General features: G+C 37.4%; 1 protein-coding gene across 3 annotated transcripts in view; it reads right to left on the bottom strand.

Annotated features, from left to right (window-relative positions):
* The window catches only part of HNRNPR (heterogeneous nuclear ribonucleoprotein R), a 39,016-nt gene extending 12,992 nt beyond the window's left edge, over positions 1 to 26,024 (bottom strand). The window contains exons 1-7 of one of the 3 annotated variants that reach the window (XM_084874951.1): positions 25,875 to 26,024; positions 22,468 to 22,636; positions 20,017 to 20,135; positions 16,501 to 16,608; positions 12,311 to 12,424; positions 2,124 to 2,300; positions 234 to 369 (exon numbers count right to left, since the gene is read on the bottom strand). In XM_084874951.1, the coding sequence (XP_084731077.1) occupies positions 234 to 369; positions 2,124 to 2,300; positions 12,311 to 12,424; positions 16,501 to 16,608; positions 20,017 to 20,135; positions 22,468 to 22,624 (811 nt within the window). In that variant the 5' untranslated portion in view covers positions 22,625 to 22,636; positions 25,875 to 26,024. The remainder of the gene's footprint in view (positions 1 to 233; positions 370 to 2,123; positions 2,301 to 12,310; positions 12,425 to 16,500; positions 16,609 to 20,016; positions 20,136 to 22,467; positions 22,637 to 25,874) is intronic. The other 2 variants (XM_084874950.1, XM_084874952.1) reach the window with 2 other exon arrangements.

Genomic DNA, 26,024 nt, shown 5'->3' with positions numbered 1-26,024 from the left:
AAGATATTAAGGATATGAGGAAACATGCTTAATCCAAACCACTATAAATATTAAAAAATTCAAATGATTTATCAAACTGGCAAAATCCAGAAAATAATAAAAGCAGAAGGGATGCAATTTAGAAATTGAATAGACATTTAAACTTAGATTAATATACACATCTTTTTTTTTTGCACTTATAAACAGTACTACAGATTTCCCAAAATTAACTTCTAAATACATTTTTCTTTTACCTGTGACTTTACTGAATTCTTCCAGAATGTTTTCTTTAGTCTTATTCTTAGGAATTGATCCAACAAAAAGCCTGTTGTTTGCCACAGAAATGCACACTCCAAGGTGTTTACCCGGGCGAATTTCATAGCTGTCACACTGCAAGGAAGAAAAGACCAGACACCCCACAACCACCCCAAACTCAGGACAACCAATCTCAATCTAAAATATTCATTAATTTAAGGTCAACCACTCCCTGCTTCGTGAACTCACCAAGTTCCCTCAGGCTTGTCATAATATAAATGTGTATTTTAAACTTGTTACAGCCAGTCTTTCATTTAACTTGGTTTTGTTAACTTTGACTACTCCTCCATATTATAAATGACTCAAAGTTATTCTCATTTTATTTCTAAAACTATCTTATTTCGTATTTAAGATTTTATCTAAAAACTTTTTTCCATCGTTTTTTCAGAAAAAGTACTTGGGATATTAAATCAGAATCAGACAAGCCATTGGCAAGATAATATAAAAAGAGTAACAACTATATTTACTCAATGCAAAATAAATTTAGAAGAACTTCACATTCTACACAAACCACAGAATTCTAAATATATAAAGTTTTAAACTGCATATAAAATACAATACTTTCAAAAGTATATAAAATGATATAAAAATGTTTTATTTAAATCACTATATAATGTTTCCTTGATAAACTTTAGTTCTCATGCTTTAACATTACTTACCCATTTATTTACTAAAAGACATGTTATTATTAAATGAAATCATCCATATGTTGCCAAAACATGGAAATAAAGATTTAAAAACTTAATATTAAATAAACAAACTGTAAAAAAAAAAAAATCCATAACAAAGACTAAAATCTGAGTCAAACTAGAAGTAGAACTACTTTAGAGGCAACTTATGAAACAAAAGCCTTGGTTAAAGAGGTTACTGGTCTAGAAGGACTAGAACTAGACTAGGTGAGGGCTTTAGATATCTGGCAAAAGATTATGCCAAAATACAATGATACTGTTAAGTTACTGAGATGGTTGTATTTTAATACAGTAGGAGTGAAAATATACTTAATTTGCAAAATTTAGTTACTACTGCTACTCATAAGTAAGTACGAAGAGTAAAAGGCCCTATAAAAAGGAATTAATAGAAGACTGGTTATAAAATAGCAAAAAAGAGAAGAATTAAAGACAGAGAAAACTGAATGACCTAGAAACAAAAATATAGAAAAGAAGAATATCCTTAGAAAATAAATTGTATGATTAGGCTGTGAGAAAAATAAAACAGTTTCAGAACCATTTCTTGAATTGGTGACAGTATCCTAAGTCTTCATTTTCATTATACTTTAAAAATCCTATCATAAAGTGTAACAGCAAGAATTGACATCCTTTCTATCAATATTCAAATGGAATTTTAGATACTAATCACTCTAATTAATAACTTTTAAAATATATTTATATTTATTGATTTCAGAGAGGAAGGAAGAGGAAGAGACAGAAACATCAATGATGAAAGAGAATCATTGATTGGCTGCTTCCTGCATGACCCCACTGGGGACTGAGCCTGCAACCGGGTGCCCGGACTGGGAATTGAACTGTGATCTCCTGATTCACAGGTCAACACTCAACCACTGAGGCATACCAGCCATGCTCTATAATAACTTTTTAGAATTATGGGACACTTTCTCCAACACATTAATTCTTGGGTATCCTCATTTCTTTTTTACTTTTATAATCAAAAAACGCAGAGCAAAGGCCACAAACCAATTCAGTTAACATAAAAACATTCAAAACAATAACTAAAGGAAATAAAACAATGATAACTGCAAACATTTTAAACTGAGGTAATTCTCTCAAATAATGACTTGCTAGACAGTACTTATCGGTTTTGTTATCACATACCAGTTTAACAGCTTCCTGTGCAGCTTCCTTTCCACAGAAGGTGATAAATGCATACCCTCTGTTCTGACCAGACAGTGGATCCATCATAAGACGTAGGTCCCAAATGGGACCAGCCTTTTCAAAAAGGGGTACCAACTCATCCTCATATAAATCTCTTGGTATTTTACCTACAAAAACCTGAAATAAAATCGCTGTATTAGAATCCCAATGTAAGCATTTGATTTTAGATCTATAAAGCCTAACTGCCTTTTCTTTAAGGGGATGGGGACAGGAAGATGATTAAGGAGCAATGGGATAATTTGAATTTTGTGAAACTGACCCTAATTTTTATTATAATGACTTTAAGGTCATCAACATAGAACAATATTCTATACTGATTAATGGAAAATGATAAAAAAAAAAAGTGTGCAAAATTTGTACTAAAATTTAAATATTTATAATTTATTTTCCTCATAAAAGTGAATAAAGAATACATATGTTTATAGAAATATGTCTGTGTTTTTATAAAATAAAATAGAATAAAAGATTAGTGTGGTCTTCCTCAAGCTTTCTCAATCTAAAATTTTTATTATTTAAAGCTCCACGGCTTCTTCAATCAATCTCTTTCTCTACCAGAATATTATATTTTAAGGTCTATTAAAAATTCTTCACCATATAAAGATTTAATATTCTACCTCAATAAAAGTTATATAGGATTAAATTATACAATGATAAATTCAAATTAAGTAATCACACACAGTTTTCTTTAAGTTTCTACCACCATGTCAGTAACATCAAAAATAATCCTTTATGTTAAAATGTTTGCAATCCAGTCTTAACAAGTAAATCAGTGTTTGCATGAGGTAAATGGTCTAGTGAAACTTTTACATCAACGTTTCATATTCTAAAAAATAACCTAATTAATGAATAATAGCAATCCAAAAGATGTCAAAATTATACTGGATATTAGGTTTCTGATGTTAAGCTCCATAACAGTTGTGTAATCTGACACAATCCTTTCCAAAAAATGATTCACCTTCACAGCTGTTGGGTAAAACCGGAGGTCTTCTTCCGAAAAATCTAGCATAATTCTCATACAACAGCTATTCCAATTCTGTCTTCTTGAAGTCTCCAATCCTTGTTCAGTCACTTTAAGTTCTTCTGGGAAAGTTACTAGTTTCCTCATATTCTTTCCTCTCAACCTTAAAAACTTTTCTCAGCATCTATTTTCACTTATTTCCTTTATACCTCAGAGAAAGAGATTTATTTCCTTTCCAAGGTTAACTTCTTAACCCTAATAAAACAGCACATGTCTTTTCACCACCTTCTTGTGGAAATAATTACAAACCTTTATTTCTTCAACTCTCCTATTTTTTGCTCAATACACCCTCCTTTCCTGTCAATTGGTTCTTTCCTGTCTATAAACATGTTAAATCTCCCACAGCTAAACAAAATACAAATAATACTTTAGCTTCTATATCTTTCTTTTTACTTTTATATGCTTAGAACACTTCACCAATGTTTTATTTTACTCATGCAGTTTTTCTTTTCAATATATCTACTAGATGCTTAGTACTGGTACAGCTATAGAGAAGTAAAAATAAGACATTTAAGGCACCATTTTAATGGTTTCCCTACAGAAGCATCTTTCTAATGAAAAATCCACTAGGAAAAGCACTTGCCATCTATGCCACATATGTCAAACACAAGGCCCGCGGGCCAAATCCAGCCCGCCAGGCCTTGCAATGTGGCCCGCACCGCGCTGTCATTACTGCACTCCGCTGTCAGTTTATGACATTGTCAGTTTATGACTGTTCAGCAAACCATTCGTCCCGCGATTTAGGCTGGATTTTAGATTTTGGCCCCTTCTCTGATTGAGTTCGACACCCCTAATCTATGCTCTTTTTAACTCTCCTAAATTGACTTCTTCCTAAACTGTATGCCCAAATGTCACTAATGAACTTCTAATGACCAAATTTTCTTTTCTCAGTCTCACCATCCTTGCCTCAACAAGCATCAAGACTGGTGATACTACCTTCTAAAATCCTCTTAAATTTTCAGAATCCTACACTAACCTGATCTTCTTACCTTTAATTATTTCTCTATCCTTTCCAACGCTACATGTTTCCCAAAGTTATGGCTCTACAATATTTCACTGTATTTTCTTCACTTATAAAGATCTTATCCCCAAAGCCTACAACTATAAAGTCATCTTCCAGATCCCCATCCCAAGACCTAATTCTGTGTCTCCAACTGCCTATTAAACATTTCCTCTTGATTGTCATCAATAAGTCTAGCAGTGCCAACTTGTTTATTGAATATAGATGTATACATAGATATGACTATCAGAATAATACAATAGTAGTTATAATACATAAAAAACTTTTCTAATTGTATTTTTCCTTATTACATTTCTAAATATTCTACTATGAAGATAGAATACATTTGTAACAAATGTTTCCTTTTTCAAAAGTCAAACTGAGTAAAACCCACCCTTGTCAACTGGCTCCTCTGAACTTTATTCTTAGAAGAACATAATTTCTGCTGCTCCTCCAACAAGGTGACTGAGGAAATATTACTCCCACAAACTAAACAAAAAAACCTCAAATATTTTGAATCGCTCCCATTCTCATCCACGTCCAATTAATCTTTTAAGTATCAGCTTCAAGTTGCTCCAATGCATAATGCCTAGCCTATACAGACAACTGGTTCCTTCTCACGAAACAAACCTTTCATGAGATATGGAAATGCATACACTTTGGACTCCTGTGCCATGTATTTTTCTAAGTTCTAGGGATATAATGAACACCATGGACAAGGTCTAGGTATTCATGAAGCTTGTATTACTGATATAAATATAAACAATATTTTAGGAGGTGTTAAAGGTTAACAACAATAAAGGGAAAAAAGGGATAAAAATTATGAGAAAGAAACTGTATTTAGAGGGCCTCCTTAAGGAGGTTAAATTTGAATTGAGACCTAAGAGAGAAAATAAAGTAAATAATCAGAGGAAAGCACATTCCAAAATGAGGGAACAAGTACAAAAAGATGGGAGTACAACTGACATAGTTGAAGAAGAGCAAATAGGCCAGCTACTAGAATACAATGCCAATACTGTCGTATTGAGAATGAAACAAAGGTTAAGTTTAGGAGTTTGGGTTTTATTCCAATTGTGTTGGGAAGACATAAGAGACCTTTGAACACACAAGTGACCTAGGTATGACTTATGTTCTAAAAGGAATATTGGGGGGGGGGGGGGGGGGGGAGGGAATAAAAAAATAAAAGGAATATTTGGGTAACTGGGTTGAAAATGAGTGTACAGGGAAACAGGCTGACTGGTCAGGTTAACAGGGCAATCCCAGAAAGGGATGATGTGGCTTGGCAAAGTAAAGTAAAGCCATGAAGGTAGGAAAACTGTAAAAAATAGTGAGTTTCAAATTATATTGAATTCAAATCTACATTTTAGTTACCTTAAGCAAGTTTTTTAATTAGTGAATCTCAATTTCCCCATCTGGGAATAACACCAGTAAGAGGGTTCAATTTCCATGTGAGTGTAGAGTTCACAACTTGTTCCTCATTTTATTCCCAGCATTGGGCACAGTGGGTGCTCATCTTTGAGTAGATGTATGAAGGAGCATCTACCTCATACTGTTAACTTCTGCACTAATTGGATAGATCTCACCCCTTTCCTACCCAAGGATGCATGGACCAGAAACTATTTTATCAATTTCCTCTTTTATAATGGAACCATTTCCATCAGCATATAAATATATTTTAATTTCTTCCTTGGTATTTAAACAAAAATATATCTTGATTATAATACCTTCCAGTTATTATCCCATTTCTTACTTCCTTTGAAAGAAATCTAGCAAAATTGCTAAAACAAACAAAACAAAAAAAGCCTGTAAATTCAAATTCCTCATCTTCCACTCTCTTGAATCTTCTCCAAATCTGGCTTTTACCACCATTTCTGTCAAAGTCAACTAATGACATCCACCTTGCTACAATCAAGTGTCAATTCCCAGTCTTCACCTTACCTGGAAAGTTTGATATAATTAAGCAGCCTTCCTTCTGTGAAAACTTTGACTTCCAAGACACCACACTCTTGGTTGTTCTTACCTCACTGGCTTGCTCTTCTCAGTCCCTTGTTAGTTCCTCCTCATCTTCCCAAATTCTAAATGTTGAAGGGCTGCAAAGATCAGATCTTAGACCTTTTCTCTAATCTACACAAATTCCTTGGCGACTGCATCCAAACTTACGGTTTATAAATATCATACAGATGCTTATGTCTCCCCACATTTACAATCTCGAACCAAAATTCTCCCCTGAACTCCAGACTTGTAATATAAACAACAGATCAAACAACAGCTATACTTATAGGTCTAAGAGATATCTCATAGCATATCCAAAATTAAACTACTATCTTTCAATCCTACTAATTTTCTCTTTAATAAAGCCTTCCTCTCAATTCAATAATGGCAATTCCATCCTTCCAGGTGCTCAGGTAAGAAGTTTTGAAATAATTCTTGGCTGCTTTCTCTATCCCTATTATCTAGCCTATCAATAAATACTGTTTGATCTGCCTTCAAAATATCCAAATCTGACCACTTCTCAGTTACACCAACCTGTGTTATCCTATAATAATGAGGAAATATGCTAATTGACCATCACACCGTCGCAAAGATGGCCTGGCCCCTTAGCCCTAGTCTTGCTATGCACCTGCCTCCGGAGCCCTCCAGTTCCCTAGGCCCCCCAGCCACCCAGGGCTGGCAAGCCTCAGATGGCGACTGCCTGAGGCCCAGGTAACCAGGGCCAGCCGAGGCTTTCATTGCTGGCAGTAGCAGCAGCGGAGGTGTGATGGGGCATCACCTTCCCGATTGCTAGGTGGCCTCCTGCCCCTGAGGGCTCCTGGACTGTGAGAGGAAGCAGGCTGGGCTGAGGGACCTCCCTTGCCAGTGCATGAATTTTCATCCACCAGGCCTCTAGTTAACTCTATAAATATTAACAGGCACAGCACTAAAAAAAAAAACGTATTGATAAAAGGTGTCCTAAGGTAAGTGGATAGTGTCGGCCTGGAGACTGAAGGGTCCCAGCTTCAGTTCTGTTCAAGGGCATGTACCTCAGCCCAGGCCCTGGTTGGGGTGAGTTCAGGAAGCAACCAATCAACGTGTTTCTCTCAAATCAGTATTTCTCTGTCTTTCCCTCTCTCTTTTCCACTCTCTCTGAAAATCAATGGTAAAATATCCTCAGGTGAGGATTAAAGGGGGGAGGGGGGGGAGAAAAACACAAGGATGATTGATATTAATTTTGAAATGCATTACAAAATTTATGCTGACAAAATTCTTATCTATTTTATTGATTTTTAGAAAGAGAGGAAGGGAAAGAGAAACATTTTTTGAGAGAAGATAAGTTAACTGAGGATTGAACCCAAAACCTAGGTATGTGTCCTAACCAGGAATCAAACCCACAACCTTTTAGTGTATGGGACAACACGCCAACCAACCAAGTCATCTGGCCTAGGCTGAAATGCAATTGTTTAATGTGGCTAGGCTCTGTAGCCTATTCTCAGAGTATTTTTATATTCTAGAATATCTGTATTTGAATATTTTAAAACTGTCCTTTCAAGTAAATTCTGCTTTATATTATTTCTATCTAACAAAATGCAATGGTGCTTCATAATTATATTATTCATCATCCAAATTTTCCCTCTACCCATTACAAATACATGGGAAAGAAAGAGCACATGGAGTGGCACTATGAAAATATACCTGACACACAACAAAGTAAGGAAGATAAATGTCAGATTATATTACTACTTATATAACACATGTGCCTATATTTTTAGAACCAAACAGGTTTGCCTCATTAAGCATACGTAAAATGAAAACTCTATTTTCAGTACAAGTAATTTAATCACTTTACAGAAAAGATTCAAAAGAATGAGCTCATTGTACTATCATTTGAATGTTAGATTTTCTAAGAGAATACTAATTTATTTTAGAAGAAACATCTCTAAATCTGTGATCAACAAAGCAGCCAATATTATAATTATTATAAATCTCTGGGGACCAAAAATACTGATTTATCTTAGAAATAGGAGGTAGCTTCATTTCAAGATCAGTTTAGCTTAGAACATTAAAAGAACTTAAAAAGGCTAAAACTAAACAATATTCAAAAACATGCTCTGGTTGGGTGGCTCAGCTGGTTGGAGTGCCGTCCCATATAACAAAAGGTTGCAGGTTCGATTTCCGGTCAGGGCACAAACCTAGGTTTTGGGTTCAATCTCTAATCAGGGCCCATACAGGAGGCAATGCATTGATCTTTCTCTTTCTCTCTTCCCCTTCCTCTCTAAGATCAATAAAAACAGCCCTAGTGGTTTGGCTCAGTGGATGCAGGGTTGGCCTGTGGACTGAAGAGTCCCGGGTTCAATTCAGATCAAGGGTACATGCCTAGGTTGTGGGCTCAATTCCCAGTAGGGGGTGTTCAGGAGGCAGCTGATCAATAGTTCTCATCACTGATGCTTCTCTCTCTCTCTCTCCCTTCTTTTCTGAAATCAATAAAAATATATTTTAGGCAAAACCAGTTTGGCTCAGTGGATAGAGCATCAACCTGCAAACTGAAGGGTGCCAGGTTTGATTCAGGTCAAGGGCATGTACCTTGTTTGCGGCACATCCCCACTAGGGGGTGTGCAGGAGGCAGCTGATCGAAAGTTTCTTTCTCATCGATGTTTTTAACTCTCTATCTCTCTCCCTTCCTCTCTGTAAAAAAAAAATCAATAAAATATATTTTTTAAATAAAAAATAAAAATATATATTTAAGACAATAATAATAGACCAAACAAATTTGGCTCAATGGATCGAGTGTCAGTCTGGGGGCTGAAGGGTCCCAGGTTCAGTTCCAGTCAAGGACATGTACCTTGGTTGTGGGCACATCCCCAATAGGGAGTGTGCAGGGGGCAGCTAACGGATGTTTCCTTCTCCCCTCCTCTCTGTAAAAAAATCAATTAAAAATATTTTTAGCCCTAGCCAGTTTGACTTGGTGGATAGAGCATCAGCCTGCGGACTGAAGGGTCCCAGGATCGAATCCGGTCAAGGGTATGTACTTTGGTTGCAGGTACATCCCCAGTAGGGGGTGTGCAGGAGGCAACTGATTGATGTTTCTCTCTCATTGATGTTTCTAATTCTCTATCCCTCTCCCTTCCTCTCTGTAAAAAATCAATAAAATATATTTAAGAATATATTTAAATTAAAAAAACAAAATAATAAATATTTTTTAAAAATCAATAAAAACCTATCCTTGGGTGAGGATTTATTATTATTATTATTTTTTTTTTTTAATCCTCACCCAAGTATATTTTCCCATTGATTTTTAGAGAAAGACAGAGAGAAACAATGATGTGAAAGAAACACATCAATTGGTTGCCTCCCACATGAGTCCTAACAGGGCACAGGCCTGGGAGGAGTCTGTAATCAAGATAAGTGCCCTTGACCAGAATCAAAGCCCAGCCCTTTTGGTCCTCAGGCAGAAACTCTTATCACTGAGCCAAACCGGCTAGGGCTCTTGAGTGAAGATTTTTACAAAACACAATAAATTAAGTATCACATCTTTTAAAGCTTTTTAAGCTCTAATTTTTAATTATCTAAAATGAAATAGAAATGTTTTCCTTTTATTAAATGGTTGATCCCTGGGCCACTTGGACTCCCTACGAACTGTTCAGAATAATCACTCAGTTGTGTCTAAGTTATCCTCCATCCCAATTCAGAACCAATAGAATCTGACAAATACCATAACAATTATTCCTTTACTCACTTTGGCATCAAGGCTTGGAAAAAACTTTGGCTTTCTATTATCTATCCATCAAATACTTCAACAGTAATAGAGGAAGTCCTTTGAGGCTCCGGAAGCAATCAACAGAAGCAAACAGGCAACTCAACAAAGTCTTTTGAGTATCTACTGGGGTTCATTCATTATCCAGTTCCTATTTGCTATTTTGCAAACACAGCAGCTTTTCTTCATATATAATTCAATTCACGTGCTACAAAGTCATATATTTTTAGGTCTCTGTCACTCGTTCTGTAACATTTCCATTAGTAAGAAATCAAAGAATTATATCTAATCTGCTATTTCCTCTGAATTCCTAAATAGAACATCAGTGCTATGCAGTTTAAACAAATAGGAGTTTATTATATACTAGAGGCATGATGCATAAAATCCCTGCAAGGGGCTTGGTTCCCGCCGCCCACACCGCAGCTGCCTCTGCCTCGGCCCCCGTGGCTTCATTCGGAAGGACGTCTAATTAGCATATTATGCTTTTATTATTACAGACAGCCGTGATCTCCATGGATATTACATTTTTATCAATGGAAACAAATTAAAACAGAACTTGCTTCTCAAAAGTTTTATAATACCAGCTTTAGAATATAAAGATACAACCAAACTAGATCTGAGAGTCAAGGCACACTAAGAAATACATTATGAAATTAATACCTATCATTCTTGTATATTTCTCAATGCAGGAAATGCTTAGTAACAACTTCTGTTAATGAGTGCTCATTTATAGTATTAATTTACAGATTTTATCCAAAGTTAAAACCTCACAGTCTTCGAATAACTTAATTTTAATATTGTCAAATCTTAGGCACTGACCTTAATTTCAACTTCCTCAATCAAGAGCTAAAAATATTTTAATGACTAATGAAACATAAAAGAACAAGAACACTAAACCCTCACAGCATCAAAAATGACACCAACTAGCCCTGGCCATGGTTACTCTATGGTTAGAGCATTGGCTGAGGACTAAAGGGTCGAGGGTTTGATTCCCAGGAAAGGTCGAGGTTTCAGGTTCCCTCCCAGTTGCAAGTTCCATCTCGGCCCAGTCAGGGAGGTAACCAATCTATGTGAGCTCATTATCAATGCTTCTCTCTCTCTCTCTTCCTCCCTCCTCTACCTTTTTCACTCTCTTTCAAAAGACCAATGGAAAAAAATATCATTGGGTGAGGATTAAAAAAAAAAAAAAAAAAAAGTCAATTGAAACCAATGTATTAAATCTATATCAAAAATCTATTTTTCGCCGAAACCAGTTTGGCTCAATGGATAGAGCATCAATCTGCGGACTGAAAGGTCCCAGGTTCGATTCTGGTCAAGGGCATATTCCTTGGTTGCGGGTACATCCCCAGTAGGGGGTGTGCAAGAGGCAGCTGATCAATGATTCTCTCTCATCGATGTTTCTAACTCTCTATCCCTCTCTCTTCCTCTCTGTAAAAAAATCAATAAAATATATTTTTTTTAAAATAAAAAATCTATTTTTCTTGCTATACACCTAAAATTAATATAAAATATTGACTGTCAACTCCAGTTGAAAAAGAAAACAACACACCTTTTTTTTTTTCTCTCTAATTTTCCAAAACTTTAATTTTTAACAAGTAGGTCAAATCTCATGAAATCTAAATTTATGGGGAGAATCCAAAATTTTACATTGGGATCTTATACTTTTTACACTTGACAGGAGGGGTTTAGGCTGATGATCTCATATAGGGATTCTGCTACAATATCTGCTGTATGTAATGATATCTAACAAAGGAAAATGCACTTCTCCTATATAAGAGAATGATACATGTTTTAGAACTAGCACACCAATTATTTGTTTGTAACTGGATACTCAAAATAGTTTCCTAATAAATTATTCAAATACTTTGAGAGAAATCTTAGAGTACTAGTAAAATCCTTATCTATGTAAAAGCGAAGATAAAACAAATCTCCATGAATGAAACCAATCTAATGGCCAAAAAAGTTCATTTCTTTAATTATGAAATACATACAACTAATTAGATTTATACCAGACTGTACTGTACATTGTGAAGAACATAACAGTATTATATAGACTTAATTTTTATTCCTAAGAATTTTATTCCTAAGAAATACACTAAGCCCTAGCCAGTTTGGCTCAGTGGATAGAGCATTGGCCTGCGGACTCAAGGGTCCCAGGATCCTTCTTGACCTCTTTTCCCTCCATCACACAGATCCAAGAATTTACAAAGTATTTGGGTATCTATTTTTTTTACAATTATTTTTGCTTGGCAGCAAAAAACAGATGTATATCCAAAAAAATAACTAACCTTAAAAAGAATCAAATGTTTTTCCTACGTGCACAATAGACAGAATAATCTATAAATGGTAAAGATTTCGGCAAAAAGCTGAAGAACACTTACTTCTGTTCCAATTCCAGGTTGCATGCCAGAGTACACACTGTCTGGTGGAGGACCACCATACTTCCTCTGTCCTGTGGTTACATCCAGAGTATAACCAGTCCTCTCAAGCAAAGCCTAAAGGTAATTATACATGTTTATACTTGAATATTAAATATCACACACAAATCAGTATATTAATATTTTCCAAAAGGTACTCCAACCTGTTAAGACTATGTATTTTATAATTAGGTAAAAAAGACTAAATTCACACTGGTTCCTCACACATGCTGCTCCCGTTTTATTTTACTTCTCCTTTACATACATTTAATGCAAAGTTTTAGGCAAATTAAGTCTCTAAGGACTCGACACTTTTTTGTTATGAGAATAGAAATAGGGGCAATGATTGCCTTAGCCAGCATGGCTCAATGGATAAAGCGTCAGCCTGCAGACTGAGGGGTCCCAGGTACGATTCTCGCCAAGAGCACTCAAAATAGTTTCCTAATAAATTATTCAAATACTTTTAGAGTATTTGAAATGGGTTGCAGGCTTGATCCCCAGTGGGGGGGTTTGGAGGGAGGCATGCAGGAGGCAGCCAATCAATGGTTCTCTCTCATCATTGATATTTCTATCTCTCTTTCCTTTTCCCTTCCTCTCTGAAATCAATAAAGAAATATATTTAAAAGAAAAAAATAGGGGCAAGGGTTATTAAAAAGTCTATATATAAAAAATAAAAAAAAAGCCGAAACTGGTTTAGCTCAATGGATAAAGCGTCGGCCTGCGGAGTGAAAGGTCCCAGGTTCAATTCCGGTCAAGGGCATGTACCTTGGTTGCGGGCACATTCCCAGTAGGGGGTGTGCAGGAGGCAACTGATCAATGTTTCTCTCATCGATGTTTCTAAATCTTTGTCCCTCTCCCTTCTTCTCTGTAAAAAATCAGTAAAATATCTATGTAAGCTGACCTGAGGCTACCAATTCATACTTCATACCACAGTATTTCTCACTGTGCACCCCTCTAATTCAATTAGACTTCTTTCCTTATGTACTTGTTCCCTTTATATACTATACTTATATCCACCAGTGATTCTTTTCAAATAACGTGTTCTTCATCCTTAAAAAATCAAAAGCCCTGCCTGACTGATGTCGCTCAGTGGATGAGTGCCATCCTAGGAACCAGGAGCTCACCATTCGATTCCCCATCAGGGCACATGACAGGGTTGCAGACTCAATTCCCAGTAAGGGGCGTGCAGGAGGCAGTCAAATGACGATTCTCTCTCATCATTGATGTTTCCATCTCTCTTCCTCTCCAAAAATCAATAAATACATATATATTGAAAATCAAAAGCCCTACCTCTCATGCAGCTTATCCCATTTACTATTTCTGACATCTTCATACTCTTCATGCAAATAATTGAACCTGTTTTATTTGGTCTTTTATTTTGTATTCCTGTTATACTATAAGCTCTTTAAAAAACAGACAGTTTCTCCAGGGTGATGGACCTTATGGTCCACATGGCCTCCAAGGAATAAGAGCCCCTGGACTACCAGCCCCAGCAAGAAGAAGAGAGGCCCTCAGCTGCTGGGAATCCTTGCCCCAGATCGATCCCCCAACACACTGAGAATCTCCTGACCACCGCTTCCATCCCAGACCCCCTGAAGAAGGGGAGGGGCTTAGGTAACCATCAATAAATTTCACTGAACAAAAAAAACAAAAGAACCAAACAATTTCTCATATAGCATAGATTCAAAATATTTGACAATTACCAAATGAATATACTTAGGTTTCAAAAAACAAAGGAAACATCATGTTTCCTAATTCCCAACCTTCCTCACATTAGGTATTTAAGGGGAATCATAGGAAAGAAAAGAATGTCCATGCCCTAAAGGTTGTGCTTATACGAAAGGCCTACAGAATGAGAAATAGGACACAATAATAAGAGGGGGAAAATGCAATCTATCTAGAAAGAAGTTTTACACTTCAGGTTTTTAAAATTATACAATGTCAGGGCAATAAGAGATATTAGACATCACCAAGTTCAGTGATTTTCAAAAATATCTTTGGAAAAAACCTAGGATACCAGTTTCCTTAGACCAGTTTCCATTCTTTTACTTTGACTCAAATAGAGCTGCTCTACTTTTAAACATAGAAATACATATATTACATAATACATGCATAATATACACATTACATATTTACACATGGTGGTATTTGGAGCATAATGTAATATACACATTATACACACACACACACACACACACACACTGTAACAAGACCAAATAGCTTTAGGGAAATAATACAGGCTTATTCAATGAACTGTAGTAAGTTAAAACACACACACACAATTACATATAAAAGCTTAAGTGACCATCCAACCAGTAGCTATGACATACACTGACCACCAAGGGGCAGATGCTCCAACCAGTAGTTCAGCTTGTTGCTGGGGTCAAGCTGACAGGGACTGGGCAAGATGGGCCAGACACGCCCTGGACAAATCCATGCACTGGGCAATTTCGGCCTGATCCCCACAGGCCAGGCCAAGGGACCCTACAGGTGCACAATCTAGGCACCAGGCCTCTAGTTTTCACATAATTATTTTAAAAATATTAAGCCTGGCTGGTGTTGCTTAGCAGGTTAAGATACCAAGAGGTGCTAGTTCAAATCCAGGTTGGGGCTCATGCCAAGGATGCCAGTTCAATCCCCAGTAGGGGTGTGCAGGAGGCAGCCGATCAATGATTCTTGATATTTTCTCTCTCTCCCTCACCCTTCTTCTCTCTGCAATAATATATATATATATATATATATATATATATATATATATATATATATTTTTTTAAAGAATGGGGTTATGCCCTTTTACAGATGAGGGAAAATAGGTACAAAGGAGCGCTTATGTAAGCTAATTATATGGCAGAAACTACAATTAATATTTCCTACCTACATAAAACTATACAAACAACTTCAACATTAAATAACTAAACACCAATATCCATTTGATTAAGGTTCACTGGTTTTCACTAAATGCCCTATATTTACCTTTCATAGCAGTTTATCTGTATAAAATAATAGTAATTACAGCTCATAGCCCTAACAAGTTTGGCTCAGTGGATAGAGCACTGGCCTGCAGACTCCGGTCCAGGACACATGCCCAGATTGCGGGCTTGATTCCCATTAGGGGGCGAGCAAGAGGCAGTCGTTCAATAATTCTTGCTCATCGATGTTTCTATTTCTCTCCCCCTCTCCCCTCCTCTCTGAAATCAATAAAAATATATTTTAAAAAATGGCTCATAGTTATGTTTTTGCTACATTCCAGGTATTATTCTAAGCAGTTTCAATATCTTAATTCCTTTAATTCTCACAACTCTGTGAGGTAGGCATGATTACTATTTCCCAGTTTATAAGTAAGCTGAGGTAAATAAAACTCAAAAATGAGAAAAGCAATTATAAAAACACTTTTACCAAGAGGAAAGAAACAAAGTGGCCCTAGCTGGTTTGCCTCAGTGGATAGAGAATCGGTCTGCTGACTGAAGGATCCCGGGTTCAATTCTGGTCAATAGCACATGCTCAGGTTGTGGTCTTGATCCCCAGTAGGGGGCGTGCAGGAGGCAGCCAATAGGTGATTCTCTCTCATCATTGATGTTTTTATCTCTTTCCTTCTCCCTTCCTCTCTGAAATGAATAAAGATATATTTTTAAAAAAGAAACAAACAAAGTACTTGGAAATAAAATGAACCAAAAACATGACTGTATCAATCCAAAAAACTGTTATTAGGAAGCATCAATAAATATATATCACTCATAGCCCAAAGAACAAGGAATGAGGAGGGAGAGTCTTGAATCAGGGTTTTTCACTAAACATACAATTAAATCTTTGCCTCCAAAATTCTTATGTAATTTTCCCTAAATTATTTCATTTCTAAACACTAATATTTTTAAAAAGTGGAATAGTAATGTCAACCAGAAAGGTTCAGTGGTTGAGCACTGACCTATGAATCAGGAGGTCACAGTTTGATTCCCAATCACAGCACATGTCTGTGTTGCATGCTCAATCCCCAATAGGGGGCTTGCAGGAGGCAGCTGATGGATGATTCTCTCTCATCACTGATATTTCTCTCTCTCTCTCCCTCTCCCTTCCTCTCTGAAATCAATGAAAAACATATCTTTTTTAAAGTATTCAATCTCATCTTTAATTTGATTTCATAACCAAGTCATGTTTACCTTAATCTTCGCTTCATCAGGTCCCTTTGTAGACTCTTGCACCTTGCTTCCTTGTTTCTCCCTTTGCCTGTAGGTCTTCATAACTCCACATAAAAATGCACTTTTGTTCTAGAACAGGCAAGTAATTAAATGAAAAAGAATTACTAGGAATCATTGAAGGGTCAAATACATATGAAATTTAATTTCAGAAGACCAGAATTTAAACAAAATATTTATTCATTTATTCACTCAATAAGTATTTGCTGAGTGATAACTATGTGCCCGCGAATGGTGCAGAAAGCAGCAAGACAGTCTTTCACTTGTTGATATTTAAATGCATCTGAACTATCTTTGCCACATGTTCGAAAACTATTTCTCCCATCTTCATTATTTCCCTTCAAGAAAATAAAACAGGGAGAAACCAAGACGGCGGCATAGATAAACACCTAAACTACTGCCTCGCACAACAATTTCAAAACTACAACTAAAAGACAAAACAGACATCATCCAGAACCACAGGAAGACTGGCTGAATGGAAATTTTACAACTAGAAAGAGAGGGAAAAGCACAGAGACTCAAAAGAGCTGCAGAAGGCAGAGGTATGGAGACGCGCATGCGTGGAGAGGACTGGCAACTGAGTGCGCAGCTAGCTTTCTCAATTGGGCTTTCTCAACTGGGAGGGAGACAAAAGCTCTAGATGGCTCTGACCTCCAGTTCCATGAAGTACTATGGGGACCAGAATGTAAGGAAAGAGAAAAGCACAGTGAGACTCAGGACTCACACTGAGACACAAATGCATAGGGAGCTGGCAACTGAGTACATGGCTGGCTTTCTCAATCAGGAGGGAGACAAAAGCTCCCGACTATTCTGAACTCCAGTTCCTGGTGAGACTATAGGGACCCAAACTCATAAGGGGAGAAACTGGACTGTCTGGCAGCGGCTTTCTCTCAGAGGTGCTTGCAGCGATTACCAAGGGACACTGAGACCAATGGGCCTCTTAGGGCAGGGGTGACTGGAAGACACTGCTATCTGCTCTGCCCTGAGATTCCGCCCCATCAAAGCTGAGCACAGATGCTTTTGCAAGTCTTGTCTCATAAAAGCGTCTCCAGCATATAAGTTCTCCCAGCATAGACACAGCTGATACTCACAGACAATTGGCCTGGCGGTCAATTCCTCCCGGTGATACCAACAACAATCAAAGCTTAACTACAATAAGACTGTGCACACAGCCCCAAAAGGGTGCACAAAGAGTGTCCACTTCAGGTAACTGAGCCACCGGACCCTCTAGGACACCTAGCACACAAAGCCACTCTATCAACTCAGGGAAGCAGCTAATATTCGGAGACAAAGAAACAGGTCACAAATGAAAGAAATGGAAGAAACCAAACAACTGGATATAGAGTTCAAAACATGGTTATAAGGTTTTTCAAGAATTTTCTAGAAAAGGCTGATAAATTTAGTGAGACCCTCGAGGAGATGAAAAAGGACCAACTAGAAATTAAGCATACACTGACTGAAATAAAGAATAATATACAGAGATCCAACAGCAGACTAGAGGATCGCATGAATCAAGTCAAAGATTTGAAATACAAAGAAATAAAAAACACCCAACCAGAAAAGTAAAAAGAAAAAAGAATCCAAAAATATGAAGATAGTGTAAGGAGCCTCTGGGACAACTTCAAGCTTACCAACATCTGAATTATGGGGGTGCCATAAGAAGAGAGAGAGAAAGATACTGAAAACCTATTTGAAGAAATAATGACAGAAAACTTCCCCCACCTGGTGAAAGAAATAGACTTACAAGTCCAGGAAGCGCTGAGAACCCCAAACAAAAGGAATTCAAAGAGGACCACATCAAGACACATCATAATTAAAATGCCAAGAGCAGCCCTAACCAGTTTGGCTCAGTGGATAGAGCATCAGTCTGCAGGCTGAAGGGTACCAGGTTCGATTCTGGTCGAGGGCATGTACCTGGTTGCAGGCACAATCCCAGTAGGGGGTGTGCAGGAGGCAGCTGATCAGGGTTTCTAACTATCCCTCTCCCTTCCTCTCTGTAAAAATCAATAAAATATATTTAAATAAATAAATAAATAAATAAATAAAACGCCAAGAGCAAAAGACAAAGAGAGAATATTAAAAGCAGCAAGAGAAAAACAATTAATTACCTACAAGGAAGCACCCATATAATTGACATCTGATATCTCAACATAAACTATAAAGGCCAGACGGGAGTGGCAAAAATAGCAATAAATAGTAAGAACCTACAACCAAGATTACTCTACCCAGCAAAGCTATCATTCAGAATTGAAGGTCACATAAATAGCTTCACAGATAAGCAAAAGCTAAAGGAGTTCATCAGCACCAAGCCAGTATTATATGAAATGCTGAAAGGTATTCTTTAAGAAGAGGAAGAAGAAAAAGGTAAAGATAAAAATTATGGACAACAAATACATATCAACAAGTGAATCTAAAAATCAAGTGGATAAAAAAATCTGATGAAAGAAATAAACTGGTGAATATAATAGAATCAGGGGCATAGAAAGGGAGTGGACTGACAATTTTCGGGGAGAAAGTGGTATGGGAGAGTGGGAAGAGACTGGACAAAAATCGTACACCTATGGATAAGGACAGTGGGGAGGGGTCAGGGCAGAGAGTGGGGTGGGAACTGGATGGAGGGGAGCTATGGGAGTAAAAAAGAGGAACAATTGTAATAATTTGAACAATAAAGATTTTTAAAAAGGCAGAAACCGGTTTGGCTCAGTGGATAGAGCGTTGGACTGCGGACTGAAAGGTCCCGGGTTCGATTCCGGTCAAGGGCATGTACCTTGGTTGCGGGTACATCCCCGGGGGGGGGGGGGGGGGGGGGGATGCAAGAGGCAGCTGGTCGATGTTTCTCTCTCGACATTTCTAACTCTCTATCCCTCTCAATGTAAAATCAATAAAAATATATTTTAAAAAGAAAAAAAACAGGATCAAATTATCCAAAATGTTTAAAATCTAAGCACTGTAAACAATAAAAAACTAGTAACAATTAGCAAACTTTGATTTTAAGTTTTGAAAGTAACTTACTACAAATACGGACACTTTTTCACTTTATCCTGTTTCTGAAAACTCTTTGCCATAAGCAGATTTCCCCCCCCTTAAACTCATTTTTTAAAAGCAGCATGGCTTAGCCGAAAAAACTATATAATAAAAGAAAATATTTTTTTAAAAAAGAAGCATGGCTTAGTGGTTGAGTATAGACCTATGAACCAGGAGGTCATGATTCGATTCTGGGTCAGGGGACACGGCTGGTTTGTAGGCTCCATCCCCACTGTGGAGTGTGAAGACGGCAGCTGATCAATCAAATCACTGATGTTTCTATCTCTCTCTCCCTTACTCTCCCTTCTTCTCTGAAATCAATTAAAAAAATAAAATAAAAGCAAAGGTAATTACAAACAAACAAAAAAAACAAACACAACTCCACAGGAAAAAAGTAATAGTATGATAATTTCAGGTCATTAGTTATTCAAAGACATTTCTGAGTAATAGCCTTACCTGAACATGTGATAAGTCGCTTTCCTTGAACTGTTGTAGTACAGACAGAGCTCCTTCTTCATTAAATTCCCTGAGAGCATCAATTGCTCTTTCATCAAGATCCACATAAGCTACCAATCCTACAAATTAAATTAAAAGGGGGTAACATTATTGCAACAAAAGAGATACTCTAAACTTTACTATAAATGTTTAATCAAGAACAGTTACATTCAGTACTATCACTAACACACTACATTTTTCATTTAACTATATGCATATGGGCAGCTATTAAAATACTATATAAAGGTCAAGAGTTCAAATTTAAAAATTAAAAATAAAAAATAAAATAACTACAAACATGAATTTTAATCATGTTATGTCTGAAATTATCCTTTGCTTTTCATATGGGGGTGTAACTGTATCCCATAAAAAAACATAAAAATCTTAACCCCATTTCCCACTGCTCATAGGTTTAAGTTAAATCTGATGTACACCCATACTACAGATTAAGCATTAATATAATAAATTCTGTTTTATGTTAAGAGTGGTAACAACATACTGTATTTCACAAGGATCAATCTTCAACTTACTATAGGGACTGTTGTAGTTGTTGCTAACCACATAAGAGGCGGGGTTTGGGGATGGGGGGGGTGGGGTAAGAAAGAACCACTTTTAAATAATTTGTTCTGCTCTCCAAAAAGTATCAAAAGCTTTCCCTCCTCAGCACCAAAGATAAAATGAAACACATTTGTTTATCAAAGCATCCACTTTGCTGCAGTCAGAATGTGGAAAGGCATAATTTTAAACTCTTCTACAAATGCAAGTGCAGCTTGATCAGTCAAATCTGAAAGTCATATTTTAAGGCATTTTTCTTCTTCTCAAGTGTCAAGCTGAGATTTAAAAGATGCTGTGGCATTCACAACACTGTCAACAATGACAATTCTTTTTCAAAAGGCATTAAGGACTTTATTATGGACTTACAAGTAAACTATACAGAAAATATACACTGCATTCTGTTTATGTAGTATATTTAACTGCACACAGAACATCCACTAAGTTTCAAATATAATCACTTAAGTCTGTTAAGTGTTATATTTCCTCTCCATGTATATATAAGGACTATATTTCAGAATTGATCCTACATAAAATGGAAATATCTGGCAGATTAAAACCCTAAATCCATATGAACTAACACCAGAAGTGACTCCATTTGGAAAAACCAAAAAGAACTTTATTCCATACAGCAAATATATTTTAAATAAATGTAATGCCACTTGCAAAGGTACCTTTAAAAAAATGTTGCAAGGATTTATTTTAAAAGCTCAAAATGAGCAACTCTAAATAATTGGAGTTTCTTTACTTGAATATTCCATTATTATCACCCAGAGCCACACCTCAGGACACCCAGCAATCCATTCTATCAATCCAACCCTACACTTAAAACAATCAGCCATTTATCAATAACAAAACACTCTGCAAGAGAGCATCTGTAAGCAGACCACTGCCAATACTCTATGGCAGAACGTCACATAAAGTTCCTGAGGACTGATTTTCAAATGGGACCATCACTCAGGAGTAATTTTTAGATGTCATTTTAATGTCTGAAATTATCCTTAACTTTTCATATTTAAAGTAAATTTTAAGGACAAAAAAACACAAAAACAAACCCACTACATGTTACTCTGGTACTTAAGACACATTTGTGAGACAATTCAATTCTCTCTCCCAAAATCTGGATAGGCACACTAAACACTGAGGAAGGAAGTTTCCATTCATGGCCCCAAAGGGGGAAGATACGTTTATTTTGAACAACACTCTCTAAGAGTAAATATTTCTCTCCCTCTTTAGAAGTTCAAACCACTTACAACCAACCATATTAAGACGTTCAAAATTGCTTAAGTACTTAACCATAGGACTTCTAGATTTAAAAAAGCAGCTATTACAAACCAAACACTTCCATATTACTGAGAGATGTGTGTTTCTATTTAATAGAAACTAGACAAGCACAAACTCTCAAGGAATCTGACATTTATTATCATTTCAGACAATACAGTCTAACAAATCCTCTTATTATGCCACCTAATCAGACCTAAGCTGATTTAACAATCACTTTAAAAAGCTAAAAGTAGAAAAGTAAAAGCAAAATGATGACTGATTTAAATTAAGGGGGAAAAGTAAAAATTTGATATGCTGAAACATACATTTTAATTGGTGGAGTAATCTAAGACAAATTGATGCACTGTTCTGAAACAACTAAAACTGCATATTCAACACTAAGAAGGCTTCAATATAATGAAATAAGAATATCAAAGTCAAACCCAATATGCCCTCAATGAAGGGAAAGTAACAAACATTCAGCTCTACATAGATCAGAAACAATAAGTATTATTTAACCTTAACAAAATCTATAAAATTCAAAGTGGTTTGCCCTCACTTTCATAACCAGTCAGAAACAAGAAATGCATATTATACCTGTCTGAAATATTTCATCAAGTCTTTCTGCCACCTTCTGAGGGAGGCCTGCCTCTATCAGTGTCTTGTAGTGTTCTGTGTGAGTTACACTGGAAGTATCCATTGGTTCTTCCTCTTCTTTTAACTGTACCGCATTACCATTCACCTGATTAGCCATTTTATTATGCTGCTGGAAAAAATTCAGGAGCTATATTACATTAAGCCAAAAATAACTAGTTTGTAGGACAATGCATGATTTATCTAAACTAATTTGTATACATGCTGCTAATAACCTCTATCAAAATAATATTTTATGCCTTTTGTGATGTATCTGACCTAAATTTGCAATAACAATCCTGTAAAACCATAGAAAATGTACATGGAAGCATGAGCTCTTTAAGGAACTTCATGTACACTAGGTTAAATAAAGGCTTAAATTTACTTCGGTAGAATCACTGATTAACAAAAGCAGCTGTTGTGTCCTGACGAGTATATCGACAAATCACCGGAAAATCCTAAAAAGCCCCTCAGCACTCAATTCTTATACCATTTTTTAAAGTTTGGTTTAAAAACATAATGAACACCCACACACCACTTTAGCAAGGTTTAAGAACATTCAGATTTTCCTAGCTCTACTTCAAATCCAAGATAAGTGTGAAATAAATTCCCTGATATCTCTGATTCAACACACTGGTGGTTTGGTTTCTCTGCCTCACATAAAACAAATAAAAAAACACACAACTTGACATTATTTTTTCTTCTAAAATTAATTTGCTATTCCCATTCACAGATTTAAAAGAAAAAATGACCAAGTTTAAAAGCTAACAAATTGTTTAAGTCCACATAAAATAAAAAGTGAGCTATAAATGAGGTTGCTTCATATTTTAAAAAAATCTTGAGTACATATTGAACTTTACACATCAGTAAAATAAAGCTGCAAAAACATAATAAAGAATGGACAACTAATTACTTCCAAATAATTTCAACAAACTACTTCTCTAGGAAGGTCAGCTGTCTCAGATTAACCTACCCAAATCATTTTGCATATTCAACCTGTATGTAATGTTGAAATGAACCAACTCCCTAAAGAGAGAGATTAAATCATAAAACCATACAAAGCCAGTCTCTATATTGCCTCAAGGCTAAGTTTGTCTGTGGTGAAATTACAATGTGATGAAGATAATAAGCATCAGGAAGCAGACATTGCAACAAATACTGAAATAAAGGGCGTGAAGGTGGATCTCAAGAAAAAAACCTACTTTTACTGATGAAAACTCAAGATACCTAGTCATCTATAAAGAAAATACAAGTTTCCTAAAATCACTAAAACTCCTAAAATAACTACACTTCCAGATTGCTTATCAAAGACTATGCAAATGCACCAGGTGCAGTTCTCTGACTTAAAACAACTTTTTCAATTCAAAGTCCACTAATATTTTATTGAAGTTCAAGAAAAAGGGAGGAAGATTGAGAGGAAGGAGGTAATAGAGAGTAGGAAAAGAGGAAAATGCTGAGAGGGTTCTCTGAAATGAGATAATACATGACTTCTTATGATTACAAATCATTATTAAGACTTGAGAGCCCACTAATGTTTATACAGGCACAGACTTTGTGGTTCAACTCTGGATTGATAAACGTTTCTCAAGGCTAGCCTCAAATTCTGATGAACTGGCACACTTTTTCAAATGTTTCTGTTAGCACTCAAAACTGGCACACTTCTGACCACACAAAATGACTTAAAAGTGTAAGATGAATACGTTTACTGATTAATAACAGCCTATTTCCATAAAGATGCATCCTAAAGTCCAAAGTCTCTTTGTGAATATATAGTTCTATTTCCCCATGCTCCCCGACCCCCTAATACGACCATAATAAGATCATCACAACTCAAACGCTCTCATCATTATCACAAGAACCTTACAGTATTGCATCTGGAAATACTATCAGTCACAGAAAACAAGCAAATTTTTAACAGAAAAGGTCAATGAACATCTGTTAAGGTGGTATGTTTTTTAAAGTACATGTAAAGCAAAAAAGACAAGTTGCATAGTAAGGACAAGACAGAAATATTTATGACTACTATTTTATTGCAAAGGCCCATTGCAAGTTGATCCAGAAATGGTTGAAATTTTCAACAAAAATAATTGTAAACTTCAACCAAAAGATGTAAAGTTAAGTAGAATCTAGAAAAGAAAACCTTCCAGATCACGGAAAAACCTTTCTCTTCAAACCAAATACCATGTGCTCATTTAAAAAAAAAAAGAAAAAAAAAAAAGACTTTTTAGGTCGCGTGAGGCCACACCTAAAAAACTCTTAGGTCAATTCGACACAAATGCCACACAGCCAAATTCTGATGCAGCAAATATACTAATGTAACTGTAGCCATTTGATCTAAGCATTTTTTATCAAAAAGCAAAAATTTTCACTAAGATTTAAAAGGGCTGTTGGGAGATTTGGGAAGTCAGCACTAGCCCCTCCCTGACTTTTCCTAAACATCTCTGTGCACATTCTTCACATTAAGAGACGGGTTGTTAGAAGAACCAACGAAATGAAAACTAACGGTTATCTCGGGGTTTAATGTGTCAATCCCCCATCCTACGGCTGACTCAGGAGACGTAAATCTGGCCTCTTAAATACGGCAACATCTCACACAGCGTGAAAGGATGGACCTTTCAAGAACACAGAGGCTCTAAGTTTTCACGTTGGCGCTATGCTTACTGCCGCTTGAGAGAGAGAATCTCCTTTCCAATGTGGCGCGCCTCAAACATCCTTAGAATTTATGTATTTGAGGCGCCGCTTGAAGCCTCAGGTTCACGGCCCCTAGAAGTCATTTTTTCCTTCAAATCTCCACTCGCACATGCAGAATGGGGAGGGGGGAGAGGGTCCCTCCACACACCGGCCTGCGGCGTCTGCTCCCACAAAAGTTTTTCCTCAGCTCAAGATGCCCGGGGTTTGCATCCCGCTCTCCGTCCACCCCACCCCTCCTCGCCCGCCCGGACCCTCAGCACATCCCGCTCGTGGCGAGGGCGGCTGAGGAGGGAGCGAGGCGGCTCCGGCAGGGAGAGGCGACGAGGCTTCGGGCGCCTTAGGCCGCCCGCCCGCCAGCCAGCCAGCCGGGCCGCGTGGAGCGGCGGGCGGAGGCGGGAAAAACACTGCCGACCGCGACAAGCCGCGGGAGGGCGCCCGGCGGGCCGGAGGTCGGAGGGGCCGAGGGAGAAGGAGCGAAGGCGAGGACGCGCCTCGCGGGGCTAGGCCCTCAGCGGTGCGGCGGGACGACACAGAAGCCGCCCCCAACCCATCCCCATCCCCACCCCCACCCCCGGGGCCTCGGTGCGGAAAAAACGAAACTGGGGACCGGGTGGCGAGTCCCGGGTCGGGTCGAATCGGGGCTCCCGGCCCCTCCCCCCACGGGCCTGGGCGAGACTCACCCGGGAAGAGCAGGGGCCGGCGGCCAGGCCCGTGAGAATCAGCGCGAGGCGCTTTGAAAACGACTAGAAATGGCGCGCGCGCCACCCCCTCCCCCCGTCATGGACAGAGATGCGATCCCGGCAGCACGCGGGGTTTCCCGGAACTGCTTC

This window comes from Pipistrellus hanaki, assembly GCF_964339955.1.
Source record: "Pipistrellus hanaki genome assembly, chromosome: 2".
Classification (NCBI taxonomy): Eukaryota; Metazoa; Chordata; class Mammalia; order Chiroptera; family Vespertilionidae; genus Pipistrellus; species Pipistrellus hanaki.
The sequence above is the reverse complement of the archived record's forward strand: the minus strand, read 5'-3'. Positions and strand labels throughout refer to the sequence as shown.